This window comes from Blennius ocellaris (genome assembly GCF_963422515.1).
Source record: "Blennius ocellaris genome assembly, chromosome: 6".
Classification (NCBI taxonomy): Eukaryota; Metazoa; Chordata; class Actinopteri; order Blenniiformes; family Blenniidae; genus Blennius; species Blennius ocellaris.
Window position 1 is genome coordinate 880,737 of NC_137655.1, and position 26,676 is coordinate 907,412.

General features: G+C 49.9%; 2 protein-coding genes across 2 annotated transcripts in view; both read left to right on the forward strand.

The window, feature by feature from the left end:
• Positions 1-883: 883 nt before the first annotated feature.
• LOC308131539 (abl interactor 2-like) lies at positions 884-20,883 on the forward strand (the record flags this gene model as incomplete). The annotated part of the gene is given in 12 exon segments (XM_080498299.1): positions 884-1,000; positions 8,375-8,542; positions 10,864-11,040; positions 11,903-11,935; positions 11,937-11,972; positions 11,974-11,993; positions 14,566-14,703; positions 15,848-15,960; positions 17,937-18,101; positions 18,174-18,254; positions 18,370-18,546; positions 19,692-20,883. Coding segments are annotated over 12 exon segments (1,401 nt in total). The 3' UTR covers positions 19,868-20,883.
• A 2,428-nt stretch (positions 20,884-23,311) lies between these two features.
• cnot11 (CCR4-NOT transcription complex, subunit 11) overlaps positions 23,312-26,676 on the forward strand; it is a 4,549-nt gene continuing 1,184 nt past the window's right edge. The window contains exons 1-5 of the mRNA XM_080498300.1: positions 23,312-23,773; positions 24,615-24,779; positions 25,574-25,726; positions 25,798-26,000; positions 26,665-26,676. The exon at positions 26,665-26,676 is cut by the window's right edge and continues 191 nt beyond it. Coding sequence (XP_080354426.1) covers positions 23,455-23,773; positions 24,615-24,779; positions 25,574-25,726; positions 25,798-26,000; positions 26,665-26,676 — 852 coding nt within the window. The 5' untranslated portion in view covers positions 23,312-23,454. The remainder of the gene's footprint in view (positions 23,774-24,614; positions 24,780-25,573; positions 25,727-25,797; positions 26,001-26,664) is intronic.

A 26,676-nucleotide genomic window follows, 5' to 3' on the forward strand; every position in this document is an offset into this window, starting at 1 on the left:
TAACCCCCCTCATACCCCCATAACCCCCCTCATACCCCCCATAACCCCCCTCATACCCCCCATAACCCCCCTCATACCCCCATAACCCCCCTCATACCCCCCATAACCCCCCTCATACCCCCCATAACCCCCCCTCATACCCCCCATAACCCCCTCATAACCCCCATTACCCCCCATAACCCCCCCCCCCCAGTGTGTTCTTCACTAAACATGTCTTTTGTACTATAAGCTAGCACTGTGTTGCCTAATATGTTCACATCCAGAACCGGTTCCCAGTGTTTCAATTCCCTGGAATCGTTTTTGTTGAATTTTTTTTTTCCCCCACAAACGATCCTCCCCCCCCCCCCCCCCCCCCCCCCCCCAACCCCCGAGTGGTAAGAATAAAGAAAAACTTGGAGGAAAAAAAACATGTAATTGACTGTTGTTTCTGCATTTTTGCAGCCACCGTGAAATATAATATATTTACGTACAGCTGATATTTTATTTTTTAGTACTCGTGACGTAGATCAGATATTTTATTTTTTAGTACTCGTGACGTAGAGCTGATATTTTATTTTTTAGTACTCCTGACGTAGAGCTGATATTTTATTTTTTAGTACTCGTGACGTAGAGCTGATATTTTATTTTTTAGTACTCGTGACATAGAGCTGATATTTTATTTTTTAGTACTCGTGACGTAGAGCTGATATTTTATTTTTTAGTACTCGTGACGTAGATCTATTTTATTTTTTAGTACTCGTGACGTAGATCTGATATTTTATTTTTCACTACTCGTGACGTAGATCTGATATTTTATTTCTCACTGCTCGTGACGTCAGAGCTGATATTTCCCAGCCTTCCCTGAACGCGCCGCGCTGCGTTCAGCGTCCATCAGCATGTAAAGATGGCGGAGCTGCAGATGCTGCTGGAGGAGGAGATCCCCGCGGGACGGAGGGCTCTGCTGGACAGCTTCTCCAACCTGGAGCGAGTGGCCGAGTACTGCGAGAGCAACTATGTGCAGGTAGAGGGGGGGTGCGGGGCGGGGGGGGGGCAATAGCCCCGGGCACTGGGGCAGTTGTGAGGCAGTAACGTGAGCCGGGAGTGGGCGGTGCGGAGGAGCAGTGATGGAATGACCGCACCAGCCTCCGCTTCGCCTCGAATTTTACGTTTAACGCAGAAAAACTCCATTCAGGACGTTTTTCTCGAGGCGGAAGTTGATTTAGACGCGATTGACACACGTTTAAGTTGAATTCGGCATCATCGTTTTCATCTAAATGTGCCTGTAAAGGTGAAAAATGAACTTTTTACAGGTGTTTTTGTGGGTCTTTGAGAAATCCCGAATGTGCGTTAAAAGTCTTTTATTTTTCGCGTGTTTACATGAAGCTGGTTTGTTTGTCGGGTTAAGAGGCGACGGCGTGACGTGGTGGGTGGAGCTGTCAGAGCTTCCTGGACATTTTGCACTTAAAATGGGTTATTTAGCACTAATTAACGCACTGGGTTCATCAGCCAATCAGATGGCAGCGATTAACTGTATTCAGTCAGGTGATCACGTGGTTTCGCAGTAAACGCAAACACGAGTTAATTTTCTGGAAAATTCCCAAATTTTGAGTTGTTTTTTTTTTGCTGTTTCTTTTCGGAGAAGTTTCGTGTTCACGGCAACATTTCAGGTGTTTTGTGCCGTCGGTCGTCATGACAACACACGTAGAGCAGAGAACAATAGGTTCTGATCAACGTGAACGATTCGTGTGTGCAGAAGAACGAACCCTGATTCGTAACCCTGCGTCAACGTCTCACCCGATGACCCCTGACCCCTGACCCCCGCTGGGTTTCTATGGACGGATGAATCATGTGATCATAATTCAGCTTCAGCTTTCAAAGCAAAAACACAAATAATGATCATAATTATGTAACGGTGACGAGATTCAGGCGTGAAGCGGTTGAGACGAGGAGGAAGTGTGTGTGTGTGTGTGTGTGTGTGTGTGTGTGTGTGTGTGTGTGTGTGTGTGTGTGTGTGTGTGTGTGTGTGTGTGTGTGTGTGTGTGTGTGTGTGTGTGTGTGTGTGTGTGTGTGTGTGTGTGTGTGTGTGTGAGAGAGTGTGAGTGAGTGTGAGTGTGTGTGTGGCATGCCGAGGAGGAACAGTTGTCCATAACCGCTTCGCCTGCCCACACACACTAGTGTTATTACGGTGACTGTCAAAATAAAACTACCAAGTTGCATTGTTATTACAGTTACTGTCAAAATAAAACTACCAAGTTGCATTGTTATTACGGCGACTGTCAAAATAAAACCACCAAGTTGGATTGTTATCATGGTGACTGTCAAAATAAAGCTCAAGTCCAGCAGAACCAGATGTACTGGATCATGTTGAGTTTTCATGGCGTCACATTGATGTAGACGGGAAACGTTTTCACAACGACAAGAGCAAGAAGATGATTTGACTGGTGGGGGCGGGGCCTGAGGCAGCAGCCCACGCCCCTTACCCCCCCTCCCCACCCCCCCCCCCCCCAGGCAGTACCGTCCTGCTTTCTTCCTTGTGTGTCGTCCACAGCTGGTAGCAGTTAGCCGTTAGCGGAGGTCGTCATAACGTAACTCAACCCCCCCACTGCTCATTGGAAACACGTGTGTGTGTGTGTGTGTGTGTGTGTGTGTGTGTGTGTGTGTGTGTGTGTGTGTGTGTGTGTGTGTGTGTGTGTGTGTGTGTGTGTGTGTGTGTGTGTGTGTGTGTGTGTGTGTGTGTGTGTGTGTGTGTGTGTGTGTGTGTGTGTGTTCTGAGTTGGAAACCATAGCGATTGTTTTTTTTCCAGTGGACGGAGTCTCAGCCTCCAGTTGGAGCGTCGGTGGCAGGAGGCTCCGGGGGGGGGGGGGGGGCAGGACGACTCTTTGAGAGAGTTTGGATCATTTTAGAGAGTTTTAGAGCGTTTTTGAGAGTTTGGATCGTTTTGGAGAGTTTTTGATGGTTTGGATCGTTTTGGATCGTTTTGGAGAGTTTTTGATAGTTTGGATCGTTTTGGATCGTTTTAGAGAGTTTTTGATAGTTTGGATCGTTTTGGATCGTTTTAGAGAGTTTTTGATAGTTTGGATCGTTTTGGAGAGTTTTTGATAGTTTGGATCGTTTTGGAGGGTTTTGGAGAGTTTGGATCGTTTTGGATCGTTTTAGATCGTTTTTGAGAGTTTGGATCGTTTTAGATCGTTTTAGATCGTTTTTGAGAGTTTGGATCGTTTTGGAGGGTTTTTGATAGTTTGGATCGTTTTGGATCGTTTTAGATCGTTTTTGAGAGTTTGGATCGTTTTGGATCGTTTTAGATCGTCTTTGAGAGTTTGGATCGTTTTAGATTGTTTTTGAGAGTTTGGATCGTTTTGGAGGGTTTTTGATAGTTTGGATCGTTTTGGATCGTTTTAGATCGTTTTTGAGAGTTTGGATCGTTTTGGATCGTTTTAGATCGTCTTTGAGAGTTTGGATCGTTTTGGAGGGTTTTTGATAGTTTGGATCGTTTTGGAGGGTTTTTGATAGTTTGGATCGTTTTAGATCGTTTTAGATTGTTTTTGAGAGTTTGGATCGTTTTGGAGGGTTTTTGAGAGTTTGGATCGTTTTGGAGGGTTTTTGATAGTTTGGATCGTTTTAGATCGTTTTAGATTGTTTTTGAGAGTTTGGATCGTTTTGGAGGGTTTTTGATAGTTTGGATCGTTTTAGATCGTTTTAGATTGTTTTTGAGAGTTTGGATCGTTTTGGAGGGTTTTTGATAGTTTGGATCGTTTTAGATCGTTTTAGATTGTTTTTGATAGTTTGGATCGTTTTGGAGGGTTTTTGATCGTCTTTGATAGTTTGGATCGTTTTAGATCGTTTTAGATTGTTTTTGAGAGTTTGGATCGTTTTGGAGGGTTTTTGATAGTTTGGATCGTTTTAGATCGTTTTAGATCGTTTTTGAGAGTTTGGATCGTTTTGGAGGGTTTTTGATAGTTTGGAGGGTTTTGGAGAGTTTGGATCGTTTTGGATCGTTTTAGATCGTTTTTGAGAGTTTGGATCGTTTTGGAGAGTTTTTGATAGTTTGGATCGTTTTGGAGGGTTTTGGAGAGTTTGGATCGTTTTAGATCGTTTTAGATCGTTTTTGAGAGTTTGGATCGTTTTGGAGAGTTTTAGATCGTTTTAGAGCGTTTGGATCGTGTTAGAGCATTTTTGAGAGTTTGGATCGTTTTGGATCGTTTTAGAATCAGAAATCAAACCCTATATAGTGTCATCGAGGGTTCAGCCAATCACAAGGTAGGCTCCTCCTCCTTTGACTCCTCCTACGAAGGGAAAACGCAACAATGATGCAGTTTTCACTCCAAGTGTCGTCATGGAAACGACGCCTGAACAAAACATTCTGAACGAGACTTTTATGGAAACTCCTGATTGTCGATGGAACGAAATGTTGTTCAGTGTGAAATAAAACGACACTTCAGATTAAAACCCAACATTTGAACATGAGCGAGGAGGAGTGGAGAGGAGGAGGAGGAGGAGGAGGAGGAGAGGAGGAGGAGAGGAGAGCAAGGAGGCGAGGAGGAGAGGAGGAGGAGAGGAGAGCAAGGAGGAGGAGGAGAAGAGGAGGAGAGCGAGGAGAGGAGGAGGAGAGGAGAGCAAGGAGGAGGAGGAGAAGAGGAGGAGAGGAGGAGAGGAGAGCGAGGAGGAGGAGGAGGAGAGCGAGGAGAGGAGGAGGAGAGGAGAGCAAGGAGGCGAGGAGGATAGGAGGAGGAGAGGAGGAGGAGAGGAGGGCGAACTGCAGCGCTGGCGTCCGGCCGGCGCTCAGGACGGACAGATGGATTGTGGGTAGAGAGACGCCGTCGCCCCTGGAGACGCTCCAAACGAGTCGTTGTTGAGTTTCATCAGTCGCAGAGGAAGAATTAAGTGGAAACGAGTCGCCGGCCGAGGCGTCGCTTAGAAAAGCAGGTCAGAGGAATCAGAGCGTGAGTCCATGTACATCTGAGATGATTCATGTTCAACTGTGTGTGTGTGTGTGTGTGTGTGTGTGTGTGTGTGTGTGTGTGTGTGTGTGTGTGTGTGTGTGTGTGTGTGTGTGTGTGTGTGTGTGTGTGTGTGTGCGTGGCCCCGGGCCGCCCTCCAACTGGGTCACGGCGAGCAGGACGTCAGCCGGCCGACGAGGAAGAGGAGCAGGGAGGAAGAGTGAGGCGATAAAGATAGAGGCGAGTGGGAAGGAGGGAAGAATAGAGAAGGACGTGGGCAGGTGAGGAGGAGGAGGGAGGATCAAAGGTGAGGAAGAGCAGAGATGAAAAGAAGAAGAACTCAAACTATTTCTGCTGATCTGGAGATGAAAAATGACTCAAACGGGTCGTTTGTGTTGAATCGACTGATTTCAACCTTCTTCTGCTGAAGTGGGTTTCAGATTTGACGCGTTTAGGATTCTTGTACAACGTTAACTATGACGTGAGATTGATGGAAGCAGTCGGAGCGATGAGATGTCGACAGTTCACTGAGGGAAACGACAACATTCAGCGTTCACGCCACAAGATGGCGGCGTAACGGAACCTTTGAACCGTGGGAGCAAGAGAACATGCAAACATCCCCAGAAAGACTATTTATTTATTTATTTATTTATTTATTTATTTATATGTTGTATAATTTTTTTGTATGTATTTTTATTTATTTATTTATGTTATATTATAATTTTTTATGTATGTATTTTTTTTTTATGTTATATATTTTTTTATGTATGTATTTTTATTTATTTATTTATGTTATATTATAATTTTGTATGTATTTTTATTTATTTATTTATGTTATATTATTTTTTATGTATGTATTTTTATTATTTATTTATATGTGTATGCATTCATCCATTTTCATTTATTTCAGAAAAAAGACAAATTGTCATCAAAGTAAGAGAGGACATTAGAAGCATTGGCAACAACGTGGCGCAGAAAAGGAAACATTTTACCGTTAAGAAGCAAAATCTACAAAATAAAATAGAATAACAATAAAATATCTCCAAAATAAATCACACTGATCAAGGCGAATCGTCACTAAAGCGCTCGGGTCGATCGTTTTTACAACCAGTTGGTAAAATTCACACGATTCAGAGACGATTTATCGTCTTCTGATCCTTTAGATCCTGGGACAATAACGACCAGTATTTTCAAAATAAATCCCCAAAAAGCTGTGAAAAACAGTCCAATATAAAGCGGATGAGAGAGGCTCCTCATGGAGGAGATCAAAGGAGATCAGCGCTCTGTGATCTCTGGCATGGGGTTAAATAATGAGTGGAGAAATCCGTGTGTGTGTGTGTGTGTGTGTGTGTGTGTGTGTGTGTGTGTGTGTGTGTGTGTGTGTGTGTGTGTGTGTGTGTGTGTGTGTGTGTGTGTGTGTGTGTGTGTGTGTGTGTGTGTGTGTGTGTGTGTGTGTGTCTTGTCATCCTCAGGCTGAATGAGTTTCCACTGACCTACATTGTGTCGGGAGGTTTTCACATCTCTGTGAGGACCGCCGGCGCTGAAGGGGTTAATGTGACACCGCACCTTTAAATCTGAGCCACACACACACACACACACACACACACACACACACACACACACACACACACACACACACACACACAGAGTTTTTTCAGAGTTGACATGTTGGAGGAATAAATTGAATCAATGAAATCGACCATGAAATAATTAAATGTCATTAATGAATGAAAATATAAACGTGTCATTAATTAAAACACCAATTCATTTTATGTGAGAAACATAAATAATTGGTATGTGGTACTTTTATTTTGACAGTCACCATAATAACGAATGCTTGAGACGTTGTTTTGTAAACGAGGCTGCAGATTATTTGACGTTTTGAACGACGTGGTCGTGATGAACTGAAGCGCTGGGGAATCTCCTGACGGCCGCCATACCGCCATACCGCCATACCGCCATACCGCCACACCACCATACCGCCACACCGCCATACCATCATACCGCCCTACTACCATACCGCCATACCATCATACCACCCTACTACCATACCGCCACACCACCATACCACCATACCGCCCTACTACCATACCGCCATACCATCATACCGCCCTACTACCACACCGCCATACCATCATACCGCCACACCACCATACCGCCCTACTACCATACCGCCATACCATCATACCGCCCTACTACCACACCGCCATACCATCATACCGCCACACCACCATACCGCCCTACTACCATACCGCCATACCATCATACCGCCCTACTACGACACCGCCATACCATCATACCGCCACACCACCATACCGCCCTACTACCATACCGCCATACCATCATACCGCCCTACTACCACACCGCCATACCATCATACCGCCACACCACCATACCGCCCTACTACCATACCGCCATACCATCATACCGCCCTACTACCACACCGCCATACCATCATACCGCCACACCACCATACCGCCCTACTACCATACCGCCATACCATCATACCGCCCTACTACCACACCGCCATACCATCATACCGCCCTACTACCATACCGCCACACCGCCATACCATCATACCACCATACCGCCACCATGTGACCTCTCAGGTCTGCATCATGTGACTCGTTATCCTGTCCCTCCTCCTGTCCCTCCTCCTGTCTCTCCTCCTGTCAATCCTGTCCGTCCTCCTGTCCGTCCCTCATGTCCCTCCTCCTGTCGGTCCTCCTGTCCCTCCTCCTCTCTCTCCTCCTGTCCGTCCCTCCTGTCCGTCCTCCTGTCCCTCCTCCTGTCCCTCCTCCTGTCTCTCCTGTCCGTCCTCCTGTCCGTCCCTCATGTCCCTCCTCCTCTCTCTCCTCCTGTCTCTCCTGTCCGTCCTCCTGTCCGTCCCTCATGTCCCTCCTCCTGTCCCTCCTCCTGTCCCTCCTCCTCTCTCTCCTCCTGTCCGTCCTCCTGTCCCTCCTCCTCTCTCTCCTCCTGTCCGTCCCTCCTGTCCGTCCTCCTGTCCCTCCTCCTGTCTCTCCTGTCCGTCCTCCTGTCCGTCCCTCATGTCCCTCCTCCTGTCTCTCCTGTCCGTCCTCATGTCCGTCCCTCCTGTCCGTCCTCCCGTCCCTCCTCCCGTCCCTCCTGTCCGTTCTCCCGTCCCTCCTGTCCATCCCTTCTGTCCGTCCTCATGTCCCTCCTCCTGTCCGTCCCTCCTGTCCGTCCTCCTGTCCCTCCTGTCCGTCCCTCCTGTCCGTCCTCCCGTCCCTTCTCCCGTCCCTCCTCCCGTCCCTCCTGTCCGTCCTCCTGTCCCTCATGTCCCTCCTCCTGTCATCCCTCCTGTCCCTCCTGTCCGTCCCTCCTGTCCGTCCTCCCGTCCCTCCTGTCCGTCCTCCCGTCCCTCCTCCCGTCCCTCCTGTCCGTCCTCCTGTCCGTCCTCCTGTCCCTCCTCCCGTCCCTCCTGTCCGTCCTCCAGTCCAGCGACAAGCAGCAGGCCCTGGAGGAGACGAAGAGCTACACCACCCAGTCCCTGGCCAGCGTGGCCTACCTCATCAACACGCTGGCCAACAACGTGCTGCAGATGTTGGACATCCAGGCGTCGCAGCTCCGCCGCATGGAGTCCTCCGTCAACCACATCTCACAGGTCCGCTCACACGCAACTGCTGGCTGCTGGCTACATGTTTAGCATTAGCTGCTGGCTACAGGTTTAGCATTAGCTGCTGGCTACAGGTTTAGCATTAGCTGCTGGCTACAGGTTTAGCATTAGCTGCTGGCTACAGGTTTAGCATTAGCTGCTGGCTACAGGTTTAGCATTAGCTGCTGGCTACAGGTTTAGCATTAGCTGCTGTCTACAGGTTTAGAGTTAGCTGGTGGCTCCATGTTTAGCGTTAGCTGGTGGCTCCATGTTTAGCATTAGCTGGTGGCTCCATGTTTAGCATTAGCTGGTAGCTCCATGTTTAGCATTAGCTGGTAGCTCCATGTTTAGCATTAGCAGTAACGTCTCAGTGCTTTGATCTTAATTCAAACACAGTACGAGGAGGTAAAGCTGCTCCAGCAGGAACCTTTAGAACGGTTCCTCCTCCTGCTCCAGACTCCAGAACAGGTTTTCATCCATATTCAAATGAGCGGCGAGTGAGAAGAGTGTTTCCCACTCTGAAGACGTTCTAGGATCGTCCACTGGTGACGAGCTGAACTCTCAGGCTTTTATTTTTATACTGACGATGTTCAGAACCAGTTTATCTCTGAAATGTTGGAATGTTTCATTCTTCCACGTTTTCCCACCAAATCAAGGAATGTTTCACTAAAAATGAGAAATGACATCATCAGATCCTGTTCTCTCTCTCTCTCTCTCTCTCTGTCTCTCTCTCTCTCTGTCTCTCTCTCTCTCTCTCTCTCTCTCTCTGTCTCTGTCTCTGTCTCTGTCTCTCTCTGTCTCTCTCTCTGTCTCTCTGTCTCTGTCTCTGTCTCTCTCTGTCTCTCTCTCTGTCTCTGTCTCTCTCTTCTTCAAAAAATAAATAAACTACGTTATTCTTAGGGTGGCTGGGCGTACCCTTAGAGATAGGGTGAGGAGCTCAGTCACCCTTAGAGATAGGGTGAGGAGCTCAGTCACCCTTAGAGATAGGGTGAGGAGCTCAGTCACCCTTAGAGATAGGGTGAGGAGCTCAGTCACCCTTAGAGATAGGGTGAGGAGCTCAGTCACCCTTAGAGATAGGGTGAGGAGCTCAGTCACCCTTAGAGATAGGGTGAGGAGCTCAGTCACCCTTAGAGATAGGGTGAGGAGCTCAGTCACCCTTAGAGATAGGGCGAGGAGCTCAGTCACTCTTAGAGATAGGGTGAGGAGCTCAGTCACCCTTAGAGATAGGGTGAGGAGCTCAGTCACCCTTAGAGATAGGGTGAGGAGCTCAGTCACTCTTAGAGATAGGGTGAGGAGCTCAGTCACCCTTAGAGATAGGGTGAGGAGCTCAGTCACCCTTAGAGATAGGGTGAGGAGCTCAGTCACCCTTAGAGATAGGGGGAGGAGCTCAGTCACCCTTAGAGATAGGGGGAGGAGCTCAGTCACTCTTAGAGATAGGAGGAGGAGCTCAGTCACCCTTAGAGATAGGGAGAGGAGCTCAGTCACCCTTAGAGATAGGGTGAGGAGCTCAGTCACCCTTAGAGATAGGGAGAGGAGCTCAGTCACCCTTAGAGATAGGGAGAGGAGCTCAGTCACCCTTAGAGATAGGGTGAGGAGCTCAGTCACCCTTAGAGATAGGGTGAGGAGCTCAGTCACCCTTAGAGATAGGGGGAGGAGCTCAGTCACCCTTAGAGATAGGGTGAGGAGCTCAGTCACCCTTAGAGATAGGGTGAGGAGCTCAGTCACCCTTAGAGATAGGGTGAGGAGCTCAGTCACCAGGGAGGAGCTCGGAGTAGAGCCGCTGCTCCTCCACATGGAGAGGAGCCAGCTGAGGTGGCTCGGGCATCTATTTCGGATGCCCCCCGGACGCCTCCCGAGGGAGGTGTTTCGGGCATGTCCCTCCAGTAGGAGGCCTCGGGGCAGACCCAGGACACGCTGGAGGGACTATGTCTCTCGGCTGGCCTGGGAACGCCTTGGGGTGCCACCGGAGGAGCTGGAGGAAGTGTCTGGGGCGAGGGAAGTCTGGGCAACTCTGCTCAGACTGCTGCCTCCGCGACCCGGCCCCGGATAAAGCGGTAGACAATGGATGGATGGATGGATGGATGGATGGACGTTATTCTACTTTGTTAGTTTATTCCTTTATGTTGTTACTTTGTGAGTTTCTTTTATTATTTTGTTGTTTTATTTTCGCCTCTTTATTTCTTTATTTTGTTACATTGTTGTTTTACCTTCACATGAAACATGATTGAAACTCCCTTTTCTCCTCCTCCTCTTCCTCCTCTTCCTCCTGCTCCTCCTCCTGCTCTTCCTCCTGCCCCCCTCCTCTTCCTCCTCCTCCCCCCCCCCCCCAGACGGTGGACATCCACAAGGAGAAGGTGGCGAGGAGGGAGATCGGGATCCTGACCACCAATAAGAACACGAGTCGTTCTCATAAGATCGTAGCTCCGCCCAACCCGGAGCGGCCGGTGCGCTACGTCAGGAAGCCGCTGGACTACGGCGTCCTGGACGACGTGGGACACGGAGTCAAGGTGGGTGGAGGTGGAGGAGGAGGAGGAGGAGGAGGAGGAGGAGGAGCAACAGCGCCTCCCTGCAGCCGTACGCAGTATTACAGGTAGTGCAGTGATTCACCTCCTGACCTCTGGACTGTGAAGAGGAGGTGTCAGAGCCTTTCACCTCCTCTTTACTCCTCTTCCTCTTTACTCCTCTTTCCTCCTTCTTCCTCCTCTTTCCTCCTTCTTCCTCCTCTTTACTCTTCCTCCTCCTCTTTACTCCTCCTTCTTCCTCCTCTTCTTCCTCCATCTGCCTCCTACTCCTCCTCTTTCCTCCTTCTTCCTCCTCTTCTTCCTCCTCCTTCCTCCTCTTCCTCTCTGTGATGAGTTTCCACTGACTAACCTCCTCCTCCTCCTTCCTCCTCTTTACTCCTCCTCTTTCCTCCTTCTTGCTCCTCTTTCCTCTTTCTTCCTCTTCCTCCTCTTCCTCCTCCTCCTCTTCTTCCTCTCTACGATGAGTTTCCACTGACTAACCTCCTCCTCTTCTTTTCTCCTTCTTCCTCCTCTTCCTCCTCCTCTTTACTCCTCTTCTTCCTCCATCTGCCTCCTCCTCCTCTTCTTCCTCTCTACGATGAGTTTCCACTGACTAACCTCCTCCTCTTCCTCCTCTTCCTCCTCTTCCTCTGCTCCGCCGCTCAGTGGTTGTTGAGGTTCAAGGTAAGAAAATCACTTTTCTTCTCATCCTGTGATGTTTGGTGTTTAAAAGTACTTCATGTTGTAATATTCTGTCAAGATTATAGAATATTGAAAATACATCTAATCTTATTTAAGTGTCTTTAGAACTTCTTTTATCAAAGTTCTAATTTCAAAACGACTCTGGTCTTAATGTTTTGGTCGACAGGTGAACGGCCAGCCCAGCCTGAAGCTCCGCTCCAACCCCCCCCACCCAGAAACCACCCAGCCCCCCCCAGGGCCGGAAAGGGCATCCTGGGGTATGTACTGAACAAATACACCCCCCCCCCCCCCCCCCCCCCCCCACCCTCCGTCTGTTCACACTCCTTCATCGTCTTCTCTGTCTGATGTTTGTTATGACTGTAAAGCAAGGAGACGCTTTCACACACACACACACACACACACACACACACACACACACACACACACACACACACACACACACACTGCTCGCAGTAATAACGTCATCTTTCATCGTGTCTCGTTCTCCAACATGTAGGTCATCCAGCTGTATCGTTCTCTCACTTCTTTCTCTTCCTCCGGCTGCATCATCCCTCTTTCATTCTCTCCTTCATTCCTTCTTTCATTCTCTCATTTCTTCTTTCATTTTCTCTTTCATTTCTTCTTTCATTTCTTCTTTGATTCTCTCTTTCATTTCTTCTTTGATTCTGTCTTTCATTTCTTCTTTGATTCTCTTTCATTTCTTCTTTCATTTCTACTTTGATTCTCTCTTTCATTTCTTCTTTGATTCTCTCTTTCATTTCTTCTTTGATTCTCTTTTTCATTTCTTCTTTGATTCTCTCTGTCATTCTCTTTGTTGTTTAAACTAGAAAATGTCATTTAAAACGATCCTGGAAAGTTGAAATAGACCTTTAAAGTCCTTTAAATAAACGAATTCAGTCTTGATGTTTTGGTCTGGAGAGAAAAAATAGAGTTGGACGGAGACAGGGTTGAGTTGGACGGAGACAGGGTTGAGTTGGACGGAGACGGGGTTGAGTTGGACGGAGACAGGGTTGAGTTGGACGGAGACAGGGTTGAGTTGGACGGAGACAGGGTTGAGTCGGACGGAGACAGGGTTGAGTTGGACGGAGACAGGGTTGAGTTGGACGGAGACGGGGTTGAGTTGGACGGAGACGGGGTTGAGTTGGACGGAGACAGGGTTGAGTTGGACGGAGACGGGGTTGAGTTGGACGGAGACGGGGTTGAGTTGGACGGAGACAGGGTTGAGTTGGACGGAGACAGGGTTGAGTTGGACGGAGACAGGGTTGAGTTGGACGGAGACGGGGTTGAGTTGGACGGAGACGGGGTTGAGTTGGACGGAGACGAGACGCGGTTGAGTCGGACGGAGACGAGACGCGGTTGAGTTGGACGGAGACGAGGAGACGTGAAATGACCACGAACAGGAAGTAGAAACTGAAGAGAGTCAAAGGAACTTGATGGAGCAGCTCAGTCACGACTGACCAGGAGGGTGGAGTCGGTGATGAAGCTCCTGCTGGTCGATGTGGTGGAGGTGGAGCCAGCTGGCCTCGCTCCACCACCTCCTCCTCCTCCTCCTCCTGCTCCACCTCCTGCTGCTGACGGTGTGAATGTCCCTCGTTTCCTCCGTCCTGCTGGTCGACCGGCTGCTGCTGCTCCACGTCCAACACTGAGGAGGAGCTGCACCACCCTCACACTCCTCCACCCTCACACTCCTCCACCCTCACACTCCTCCACCCTCACACTCCTCCACCCTCACCACCCCCACACTCCTCCACCCTCACACTCCTCCACCCTCACCACCCCCACACTCCTCCACCATCAACACTGACATCAGGGTGTGTGTGTGTGTGTGTGTGTGTGTGTGTGTGTGTGTGTGTGTGTGTGTGTGTGTGTGTGTGTGTGTGTGTGTGTGTGTGTGTGTGTGTGTGTGTGTGTGTGTGTGTGTGTGTGTGTGTGTGTGTGTGTGTGTGTGTGTGTGTGTGTGTGTGTGTGTGAACAGTTGGTTGGATCAGATCTGTGGTCGACGGCGTCTGTCCAAGCAAACACAAGATTACACAACGAGTCCAGGGACACACACACACACACACACACACACACACACACACACACTCTGAGTCGTTTCTCTCTAAAAATACATCCTGACCTTTAAACACAGCCTCTTCCTCTTCTTCCTCCTCCTCTTCTTCTTTTTCAACAAAATAAGTCATGAGTAATGTTCAGTTGTTTCTCGACTGTGATCATTTAATGTCACATTTCCTTCAAATAAAGCTCTAGATTCTTCTCCTTGACATTTTCTTCACACTCCTACTGAACTCTACTGCCCCGCTGTGGCAGCTCACTGAACTCTACTGCCCCGCTGTGGCAGCTCACTGAACTCTACTGCCCCCCTGTGGCAGCTCACTGAACTCTACTGCCCCCCTGTGGCAGCTCACTGAACTCTACTGCCCCCCTGTGGCAGATCACTGAACTCTACTGCCCCCCTGTGACAGATCACTGAACTCTACTGCCCCCCTGTGGCAGCTCACTGAACTCTACTGCCCCCCTGTGGCAGATCACTGAACTCTACTGCCCCCCTGTGGCAGCTCACTGAACTCTACTGCCCCCCTGTGGCAGCTCACTGAACTCTACTGCCCCCCTGTGGAAGATCACTGAACTCTACTGCCCCCCTGTGGCAGATCACTGAACTCTACTGCCCCCCTGTGGCAGCTCACTGACATTGACTCATTAACTTCCCACACTTCTTTTGATATTTCAATATTCAGAATATTGATGTTGGATGTGTGACCCTACAGTCCCCCCCCCCTCCCCCACCCCCGTTAACCCTCTGTCTGCCCCTCCCCCTTGCACGTCCAGGAAGAACTCCCCCTACAGGACCCTGGAGCCGGTGCGCCCCCCGGTGGTGCCCAACGATTACGCCTCCAGCCCGACCCGGGGTCAGCTCCCCAGCCCGGGCCGCACCGCCACGCTCAACCACCGCCCCCGGACCTACAGGTAGCCCCCGGGGGCCCCGGAGGAGGGCAACATGGCCGCCGGGGCGGGGCGGGGCGGGGCCGAACCCACCGTCACTAACGACCTCCTCCACGCATCCCTTCTTCCTCAGCGGAGCTCACTTCCTGTTTCCAGACGCCGCCGACGGGTCGTCAGCAAAGAGAGAAACAAACGACTCTTTGCTGACGATCCTCGTCTTCCTCCGTTCCTTTCATCTCTGACCTGCGTTCCTTTCATCTCTCTGATCTCTGCCCTGTGTTGCCAGATTGGACGTTTCCCCCCTTTAACCTCCCACCTTTAACTTATTTATCTCAGTTGTGTGTCGACACGTCTTCTTTATCACACATGTAGTCGTTTTTATTGAGGATTTGTGTCTCGTTTGTTCTGAAACGATCTGGCAACCCGGTGCGGGGGAGGGGCGAGAGTCCAGCTGCTCCTCTCTTATGCTTCTAAACTTCTCCGTCTTTCCATCAACACTCATTTATTTGAAACTTTTGTTTGGCCAAATATGACTTTTATTGAAGTTTTACTTTTTTTAAATACCATATAAAGTCAAAAAAAAAATTTAAATTTCAAGCTTTATTATGAGTTTCTGATGAGCTTCCTGTTTCTCTCCACACCTTTAACTCTCTGCTCTTCTTCTCTCGCCGATTCTCTCGTTTCATTTTCTGCTTCATAACTTTATTATTGTTTATTTTAATCTGGCTGAATTCTGCAGGACGACGTGATTTAAAGATGATTTTTTTTATGTTTTTTTAAAGATTATTTACAAGAATAACTGAAATCTTCAGCCTTGTTTACTGACGTTCATTGTTTATTTGCTGCGATGCTGTTTGTTTGTTTGTTTGTTTGTCTGTCTCTGCTTCTCCACCTGCTTGTTTCTGTCTCTGATGTTTAATCTTTCAAATCTTATTTGTTTGCCGGAGAAACTAAACTGATCGATTAGAGCATTTTTATTATAATAACACGTGTGTGTGTGTGTGTGTGTGTGTGTGTGTGTGTGTGTGTGTGTGTGTGTGTGTGTGTGTGTGTGTGTGTGTGTGTGTGTGTGTGTGTGTGTGTGTGTGTGTGTGTGTGTGTGTGTGTGTGTGTGTGTGTGTGTGTGTGTGTGTGTGTGTGTGTGTGTGTGTGTGTGTGTGTGTGTCAGTGGCAGCAGTGGGGGGAGTCACCCCAGCAGCAGCAGTAGAGAGAACAGCGGCAGTGGCAGCGTTGGTATTCCCATCGCCGTGCCGACGCCGTCGCCACCCGCAACCTTCCCGGGTAACACACACACACACACACACACACACACACACACACACACACACACAGTGTTTACCACAGAAAACCTCATTAAAATGGATTAAATGTAAATTTATCACATTTATTCTGAAGGAGCAGCATTTAAAATGTAAACGATTGATCAATGATCCTGGAGGAAAGTCAAATTGAAGCGGCTCTCACATTAACAAACCATACATTATATATATGTATGCATGTGTATATATTTATATATATATATATATATATGTGTGAGTCTGCGGTCCAAACGTTCCTCCGTTCCTCCACACTTCTCAGTGACTCTTGTTTTCTCTCCACCATGAGCACAGCGCCACCTGCTGGTACACCAGAATACTGCCGAGCGGAAGCCCCGCCTCTCTACAAAATAAAGTTCCCCACTGTGAAGCGGTGGGGACCTTTATTTTGTGGAGAGGAAGTGGTTTGTGTGAGGGAGGGAGAGAGCAGTGTGAGACGTGTGCTGCAGTGGAGGACGAGGTTCGTCAGTACATGACGGGTTTATGTATTTAGCAGGAGAGGCTTTTATTTTGAAACATGTTCAATAAACGTTGTTCCACATTCAAACACATAATCCTGTAAATAATCCTGATTATGAGTTTTTCCCATAATCCAGCAGGATTATTCCTTCAACAGGAAAAAAGTACAACACGTTGATAAAAGTAGGACAATGAAACGCTGCTTGTTTCCACTCTTTGATCTTTTATTCTACAAGTTACTGCGACACAGTGACATTTTCTGAAGTATAAAGTTGAAATTGATGAATAAAACCTGTTTGTGACGAGGAAAACCATCTTCCTCTCTGAACTGTGATGCCATGGTCCTCCATGGTCCAGGGTCCTCCATAGTCCTCCATGGTCCAGGGTCGTCCATGGTCCTCCATGGTCCTCTATGGTCCAGGGTCCTCCATGGTCCAGGGTCCTCCATGGTCCTCCATGGTCCAGGGTCCTCCATGGTCCTCCATGGTCCAGGGTCCTCTATGGTCATCCATGGTCCTCCATGGTCCTCTTTGGTCGTCCATGGTCGTCCATGGTCCTCCATGGTCCTCCATGGTCCTCTATGGTCCTCCATGGTCCTCTATGGTCCTCCATGGTTCATGGTCCTCTATGGTCCTCCATGGTCCTCTATGGTCCATGGTCCTCCATGGTCCTCTATGGTCCTCCATGGTCCTCCTGCAGCGCCGCCTAGTGGCCGACTCGCTCACTACACTGTCTGTGTAAAGGGGTCTTTGATCTCCCCCCCCCCTCTAACCCTCCTCACTCCCCCCCCCCTCTCTCTCTCTCCTCAAGTCTCCCCGACAGCCGGACCGGCTAGCTCCACCTCCACCGCCCCCAACTCCTCCCCCTCCCCCTCCCCCACCCCCTCCTCCTTCTCCTCCTCCTCCTCCTCCACCACCACCCTGACGCAGCCCGGTGCACCCCCCCTCCCGCCCGGCTCGCCGTCGCAGCACGTCGACACCCCCTCCTCCCCCAAGCCCCGCCCCCCCTCTAACCCCTCCCCCGCCGAACTCCTGCCGCCTGCACCTCCCCCCCCAACACTCTCCTCCTCCTCCTCCTCCTGCTGCTCCTCCTCGTCGCCTCTGGAAGGTGAGTCTCTCTCTCGAGCCGCCCCCCCCCCCCCTCTCCCCCCCACCACCACCGCCTCTTCCTGTCCGTCTCCTTCCTGTCCCTCATCCTCCATTTCACCAGGAAGCACAACAGGAACAGCCTGTCAAAATAAAATACAACACCAGGGTTGTTGGAATTAAAGGGTATTCATGCTGGCTGTAATCAGATTACCACGTTTCCATAAGTTACTGCTTTAATCTGGACGATTTGCCCAAAAGCCGCTGGACAAAGTGTCCCGGTGTGACGGCGCCCCCTGTGGTGCCGCTGGACAAAGTGTCCCGGTGTGACGGCGCCCCCTGTGGTGCCGCTGGACAAAGTGTCCCGGTGTGACGGCGCCCCCTGTCTGCCGGCCAGGTCCCATCGTCCCCCAGTTCTTCAGCATGAACCGGCCCCAGCCGCGGCAGCAGGGCCCCCAGGTGGGCGGGTCCCTGCCCTACCGCCGCCCCCCCTCGGTGACCGGACAGCCCCTCCCACTGCAGAGCCAGGTGAACGGCGGTCCGTATTGCGGCCAGAGCCCAGGTACGCCCCCCCCCCCTCACCCGCAGGACGTCCGGTGTGAGCAGGGTGCTAACCTGCGGTTTGTGTCGGCAGCCTCCCCCCCGCCCCCCTCCCTCCTCCAGTTCAGCCCTCAGCTCCCCCTCATGGGCTTCGTCGCTCGCGTCCAGGAGTCCAGTAAGTCTCCGCCTTGCCTCCACCTTCATCTTCATCTCTTCTCTTGTGAGTGTTCGTCCCACTGGACCGACCGCCGGACACACCGCCTGAACTCCTCCTCTTCCTCCTCCTCCAGTCTCGGACGCTCCTCCTCCTCTTCCTCTTCCTCACCCCGCCCCCGAGGGCCAGTCCGGCCCGGACGAGGACCCGCTGTCCCCCCAGCCGGCGGAGGACGACTCTGCCGTGGTGGAGTACAGCGACCCGTACGCCGAGGAGGACCCGCCCTGGGCCCCGCGGACCTACCTGGAGAAAGGTACACATCAGGAACATCAGGAACATCGTACACATCAGGAACATCGCACACATCAGAATAGTCAGGAACATCATACACATCAGAATCATCAGGAACGTCATACACATCAGAATCATCAGGAACATCATACACATCAGAATCATCAGGAACATCATACACATCAGAATCATCAGGAACGTCATACACATCAGAATCATCAGGAACGTCATACACATCAGAAATGTTGTACACGTCAGGAACATCGTACACATCAGGAACATCATACACATCAGAATAGTCAGGAACATCATACACATCAGAATCATCAGGAACGTCATACACATCAGAATCATCAGGAACGTCATACACATCAGAATCATCAGGAACGTCATACACATCAGAATCATCAGGAACGTCATACACATCAGAAATGTTGTACACGTCAGGAACATCGTACATGTCAGGAACGTCGCACACATCAGAAACGTCGTACACATCAGTAACATCAAGAACATCGTACACATCAGAAACATTGTACACATCAGAATCATCAGGAACATCGTACACATTAGAAACATCGTACACATTAGAAACATCGTACACGTCAGAAACATCGTACACATCAGAAATGTCGTACACGTCAGAAACGTACACATCGGGAACGTCGTACACATCAGGAACATCAGAATCATCAAGAACATCGTACACATTAGAAACATCGTACACGTCAAACATCGTACACATCAGAAATGTCGTACACGTCAGGAACATCATGCACATCAGAATCATCAAGAATATCCTACACATCAGAAACGGCGTACACATCATGAACGTCGTACACATCATGAACGTCGTACACATCAGAAACGGCATACACATCATGATCGTCATACACATCAGGAACGTCGTACACATGAACGTCGTACACATCATGATCGTCGTACACATCATGAACGTCGTACACATCAGAAACGGTGTACACATCAGGAACGTCGTACACATGAACGTCGTACACATCATGAACGTCATACACATCATGAACGTCGTACACATCAGGAACATGGTACACATAAATCTCGTAGCATGAACATCAGCTTCATTCCGTGACTGACGGAACCAGTCCTTCCTGAGCACCTGGACGCGTCCTGCTGTGTGTCGCCCCCCAGTGGTGGCCATCTACGACTACGCGGCGGACAAGGAGGACGAGCTGTCCTTCCAGGAGGGGGCGATCATCTACGTGGTGAAGAAGAACGAGGACGGCTGGTTCGAGGGCGTGATGAACGCCACCACCGGCCTCTTCCCCGGGAACTACGTGGAGTCCATCATGCACTACGCCGACTGACGCCCTACCCACAAGGCCTTGCTCCTCGCCAAGGTTCCCCTCCTTTGTCCTCGTCGTGCCCAAATCCAGCGACGCTCAGAAGGAGCGTGAAGTTTGTTCTCCGTCCTCCTTTCAGTTTAAGTCTTTGAAGTCTTTGAAGTCACCCAGAAGATTCTGGGAAACGCCGTGTTCCTTTAATCACTATTTACTGCGTCTCGTCGTTTTAAAAGCACTTTTCAGACAAATAGAGAGAAAGAGAAGGTCTGTGGAGACGAGCCGAGAAAAAACAGTGTTAAACCAGTGTTTTATTTTGAAATGTGATCCGGAGGAGCAGAAATCTGCTTTTATTTTCATCCTCTTTTGGACCTTTTGAGCCTTTTTGTCGTCGCCTTGGCGACGAGGACCTGAACAAGCTGCCGCTGGAGATTTAACGTTTACAGTGTGTGTGTGTGTGTGTGTGTGTGTGTGTGTGTGTGTGTGTGTGTGTGTGTGTGTGTGTGTGTGTGTGTGTGTGTGTGTGTGTGTGTGTGTGTGTGTGTGTGTGTGTGTGTGTGTGTGTGTGTGTGTGTGTGTGTGTGTGTGTACAGTTTTATCATTCGTTAAGTCTTAAAATGAAAAATGTATTTTTGATCCCGTGGAGTCTGTAGACCTGTAGAAATGTTCTTTTTTTTTTTTTTTTTACGTCGTCCCTTTTTCATTTTTCGTTCAGAAATAATTTCCACATTTGTTGTTTTTCTTGTTGTTTTTTTTACTTTTTGTTTGCATGTGGATGGAAGTGATATAAATAAAGACAAAATTAGAGTCGGTGCAGATTAAAATTGAGCAAAAGCAGAGTTTTATACGCGTCTGTCAATCAAACTCCTCCGTCTGGTGAGAGGCGCCACCTGCTGGAGGAAGTTTCACACTGCAAGTCTTTAACACGCTTCGTTCTCTTCGGATTTTAACCCTTTAAAGTGTTTTAAAGGACGAAAATAACCTGTGGAGGCGTCTGGTTACTGACTGACTGCTCTTCATCCTCCTCTTCCTCCTCCTCCTCCTGCTCTTCCTCCTGCTCTTCATCCTCCTCTTCCTCCTCCTCCTGCTGCTCTTCCTCCTGCTCTTCATCCTCCTCTTCCTCCTCCTCCTGCTCTTCCTCCTGCTCCTCCTCCTCCTCCTGCTCTTCATCCTCCTCTTCCTCCTCCTCCTCCTGCTCTTCCTCCTCCTCCTGCTCCTCCTCCTGCTCTTCATCCTCCTCTTCCTCCTCCTGCTCTTCCTGCTCCTCTTCCTCCTCCTGCTCTTCCTCCTCCTCCTCCTGCTCTTCCTCCCTCTCTTCCTCCTGCTCCTCCTGCTCTTCATCCTCCTCTTCCTCCTCCTCCCCCTGCTCTTCCTCCTGCTCCTCCTCCTCTTCATCCTCCTCCTCCTGCTCCTCCTTCTCTTCCTCCTCCTCCTGCTCCTCCTTCTCTTCCTCTTCCTCCTGCTCCTTCTCTTCCTCCTGCTCCTCCTTCCTCTTCCTCCTGCTCCTCTTCATCCTCCTCCTCCTCCTCTTCCTCCTGCTCCTCTTCATCCTCTTCCTCTTCCTCCTCCTCCTCCTCCTCTTCCTCCTGCTCCTCTTCCTCTTCATCCTCCTCCTCCTCCTGCTCTTCCTCCTGCTCTTCATCCTCCTCTTCCTCCTCCTCCTCCTGCTCTTCCTCCTGCTCTTCATCCTCCTCTTCCTCCTCCTCCTGCTCTTCCTCCTGCTCCTCCTCCTGCTCTTCATCCTCCTCTTCCTCCTCCTCCTCCTGCTCTTCCTCCTCCTCCTGCTCCTCCTCCTGCTCTTCCTCCTCCTGCTCTTCCTCCTCCTCCTCCTGCTCTTCCTCCCTCTCTTCCTCCTGCTCCTCCTGCTCTTCATCCTCCTCTTCCTCCTCCTCCCCCTGCTCTTCCTCCTGCTCCTCCTCCTCTTCATCCTCCTCCTCCTGCTCCTCCTTCTCTTCCTCCTCCTCCTGCTCCTCCTTCTCTTCCTCTTCCTCCTGCTCCTTCTCTTCCTCCTGCTCCTCCTTCCTCTTCCTCCTGCTCCTCTTCATCCTCTTCCTCCTCCTCCTCCTCCTCCTCCTCCTGCTCCTCTTCCTCTTCATCCTCTTCCTCCTCCTCCTCCTCCTCCTCCACCTCCTCCTCCTCCTCCTCCATCAATCAGAATCATAACATCTCAGTCAATCACTTCTAAATCTAAACGTCTTCAGTTCTTTATTTTTCACCTTTAATTTCATTCCAGTCGTTTTTATTAGAAATGTTCTTTTCAAAGCAGGACGATGAGAAAATGATCCAGAATCAGATCAAGTCAAACTGATGGAAATGAATGAAGAATGATCATTATTAGAGTAGTTCTCGTCTCTAAACGAGGTTCTACCAGGTTATTCAGGTCCTGCTGGAAGTTTCACTTCTAACTTGATTGTTTAAGTTTAAAAAGTCGTTTCATCTGATGTTCCGCAGCGTTCTTGGTGACGTGTTTCCATCTTTCTTCACATTCAGTCACATTTGTCCACATTTAATCTGCCGGTTCTCCTCCGGTTCTGGAGGTTCCCCTCGTTCGCCCCCCTCGCTCTCTCTCTTTTCTGCTCCAACCGGAGTGGAACCGAAGCACAACTGTTCTGTAAGACGCCCAAATAAATGTTTTTAAACCCGCCGGGTTCCAGGTTCTGTTCTTCTGGTGAGAACAAACATTTCCGCTCAGGAGTCCAGTCATCTGTTGGTCTCGACACAAAATAAAATCCAAAATAAAAGCAGATTTATTCACTGACACAGATTTTCTATTGTATTAACAAAGTGTACGGAATGAAAGGTAAATTATATTTAAATAAACCGACTGAAGTGTTTGGATTTTGATTTAACAATTGTAATTGAAGAGTTAAAACATTTATTATTAGGAAAGAATAATCTTCAGAATTCCAATGTAATCACATTACTCACTTTGTTTCACCCATTATATATATATATAAGCTCTAAAATCACACTACTGATTTAATATACTGGATAGACTCAAAACTAAAGAAATATTTTTTTTTTTACTTAAAAGTACAAACATAACGTTGTTGTGGACGTTTTATTTTGGTGAGTAAAACACTGGAAACTGCTGCAGCGAAATATAACTAAAGAAATATATATATATATATATATATATATATATAGTTTTTAGATTACAGGTTGTCGTTTAGGTCATGTTTAAAAAAAAAAAAAAAAAGACCCGATTAAAATCTCCGCTTTTATTTATTCTTGCGCAGCGAAATATAAATAAATATGTTTAGTTTTTAGATTAGAGGTTGTCGTATTTAAAAAAAAAAAAACCCAAAACGTCCATTAATGCAGTAAAAAAAAACAAAAGCCGATTAAAATCTCCGCTCTTATTTATTCTTACCGGAAGTGGAGCCGGGTAGTGAAAACAATGCGTTACCCACAATGCACCGGAACCGGAAGTGCCGGGTCTGTTTTGAAGCGGCTAACCGCTACCGGAGAGGTTAGCGGATGGACTAACAGCCTCAGCGGGGGGGAGAAGTTCTGTTCGGGTTCGGCGTTCGGGATCCCGGTTGACGGTGAATTTGCAGCTTCCGGTTCCAGTCCCGGGGGGCGGCCCGGTCACCGGGGGAGGGGGGGGCACCATGGCGCTGGTGCCGAAGGAGCTGTGCAACCTGCTGAGCATCGTGTCGGAGGAGGCCTGCTCCAACTCCTTCGAGAGCCTCTCCGCGCACTTCCACCACTTCTTCGGCAAGGCGGAGCACTTCCGGGTGGGTTCGGTCCTGGTGCTGCTGCTGCAGCAGCCCGACCTGCTGCCCAGCTCGTCGCAGCGCCTGGCGGCGCTCTACCTGCTGTGGGAGATGTACCGCACCGAGCCGCTGGCCGCCAACCCCTTCGCCGCCGTGTTCGCCCACCTGCTGAACCCCGCGCCGGCCGGGGAGGAGCCGGAGAAGGTCCTGTCCGGTGGGTCCGGGATTCACACTAGGACACTAGATTATAGAGCATCTTCCTCCTCTAACACCAGATTATAGAGCATCTTCCTCCTCTAATCCAGATTATAGAGTATTGTCCTCCTCTAACATCAGATTATAGAGCATCTTCCTCCTCTAATCCAGATTATAGAGCATATTCCTCCTCTAACACTAGATTATAGAGCATCTTCTTCCTCTAACACCAGATTATAGAGCATCTTCCTCCTCTAACACCAGATTATAGAGCATCTTCCCCCTCTAACGTCAGACTATAGAGCATCTTCCTCCTCTAATCCAGATTATAGAGTATTGTCCTCCTCTAACATCAGATTATAGAGCATCTTCCTCCTCTAATCCAGATTATAGAGCATCTTCCTCCTCTAACACTAGATTATAGAGCATCTTCTTCCTCTAACACCAGATTACAGAGCATCTTCCTCCTCTAACATCAGATTATAGAGCATCGTCCTCCTCTAACACCAGATTATAGAGCATCTTCCTTCTCTAACACGAGATTATAGAGCATCTTCCTCCTCTAACACCAGATTATAGAGCATCTTCCTCCTCTAACACCAGATTATAGAGCATCTTCCTCCTCTAACACCAGATTATAGAGCATCTTCCTCATCTAATCCAGATTATAGAGCATCTTCCCCCCTCTGACACCAGATTATAGAGCATCTTCCCCCTCTAACACCAGATTATAGAGCATCTTCCCCCTCTAATCCAGATTATGGAGCACCTTCCCCCGCTAATCCAGATTATAGAGCATCTTCCCCCTCTAATCCAGATTATGGAGCACCTTCCCCCTCTAATCCAGATTATGTGTGCAGGCTTCCTGCCCCCCATCACGGACCCAGAGAAGTACTTCCTGTCTCAGCTCATGTTGGCTCCGCCCAGAGATTTGTTCAAGAAAACTCCTCGCCAGGTTTCCTGTTTGGACGTCGGCAACTTGCCTCAGAGCATCGACATCAGCGGGCTGCAGCTCGCCCTGGCCGGTCAGCACCCTTAATCTGGAGCCTGTCTGCCAGTGCTTAATCTCAACAGTGTGTCAGGGTGTGATCTGGGGTGTGTAATCTGAGGTGTGTCGTGTGTAATCTGAGGTGTGTCAGTGTGTAATCTGAGGTGTCGGTGTATAATCTGAAGTGTAATCTCAAGTGTGTCAGTATGTAATCTGGGATGTGTAATCTCAAGTGTGTCAGTGTGTAATCTGAGGTGTGTCAGTGTGTAATCTGAGGTGTGTCATTGTGTAATCTGGGGTGTGTAATCTGGGGTGTGTCAGTGTGTAATCTGAGGTGTGTCAGTGTGTAATCTGGGGTGTGTCAGTATGTAATCTGAGGTGTGTCAGTGTGTAATCTGGGGTGTGTCAGTGTGTAATCCCAGAAGTGTAATCTGGGGTGTGTCAGTGTGTAATCTGAGGTGTGTTGGTGTGTAATCTGATTACACACCAACACACCTCAGATTACACACCCCAGATTGTGTTGGTGTGTAATCTGAGGTGTGTTGGTGTGTAATCTGGGGTGTGTTGGTGTGTAATCTGAGGTGTGTTGGTGTGTAATCTGAGGTGTGTTGGTGTGTAATCTGGGGTGTGTAATCTGAGGTGTGTAATCTGGGGTGTGTTGGTGTGTAATCTGAGGTGTGTTGGTGTGTAATCTGGGGTGTGTAATCTGAGGTGTGTAATCTGGGGTGTGTTGGTGTGTAATCTGAGGTGTGTTGGTGTGTAATCTGAGGTGTGTAATCTGGGGTGTGTTGGTGTGTAATCTGGGGTGTGTAATCTGGTGTGTTGCTGCAGAGCGCCAGTCGGAGTTGCCCACTCAGAGCAAGGCGAGCTTCCCCAGCATCCTCAGTGACCCCGACCCTGATTCGTCCAACTCGGGCTTCGACAGCTCGGTGGCCAATCAGATCACGGAGTCCCTGGTGACGGGGCCCCGCCCCCCCCTGGAGAGTGAGTCCTGCCTTTCTGCTGTTTCCCGGGTGAAAGCCTCTGACCTCTGACCCCTGGCCCCTGGCCCGCAGGTCACTTCCGCCCAGAGTTCATCCGGCCGCCGCCGCCGCTGCACGTGTGTGAGGACGAGCTGGTGTGGCTGAACCCCACGGAGCCGGAGCACGGCGTGCAGTGGGACGCCTCCATGTGCCTGAAGGACGGAACCGGCCTGGAGGTCAAGCGCATCATGGCCAAGGCCTTCAAGAGCCCCCTGTCGGCCCAGCAGCAGTCCCAGGTCAGTCCGGGGGGCGGGGCTTAGCGCTACCCAGCAGGGGGCGGGGCTTATCTCTACCCAGCAGGGGGCGGGGCTTATCTTTACCCAGCAGCAGTCCGGGGGGCGGGGCTTAGCTCTACCCAGCAGGGGGCGGGGCTTATCTTTACCCAGCAGGGGGCGGGGCTTCTCTCTACCCAGCAGCAGTCCGGGGGGCGGGGCTTAGCTCTACCCAGCAGGTGGCGGGGCTTCTCTCTACCCAGCAGCAGTCCTGGGGGCGGGGCTTAGCTCTACCCAGCAGGGGGCGGGGCTTAGCTCTACCCAGCAGGGGGCGGGGCTTATCTTTACCCAGCAGGGGGCGGGGCTTATCTTTACCCAGCAGCAGTCCGGGGGGCGGGGCTTAGCTCTACCCAGCAGGGGGCGGGGCTTATCTTTACCCAGCAGGGGGCGGGGCTTCTCTCTACCCAGCAGCAGTCCGGGGGGCGGGGCTTATCTCTACCCAGCAGGGGGCGGGGCTTAGCTCTACCCAGCAGGGGGCGGGGCTTAGCTCTACCCAGCAGGGGGCGGGGCTTCTCTTTACATGATGTTCCACAGTGTTCCTCAGTGTTCCACAGTGTTTCTCATGGTGTTCCTCATGGTTCCTCATGATGTTCCTCAGTGTTCCTCATGGTTCCTCATGTCCCCCCAGCTGCTGGCGGAG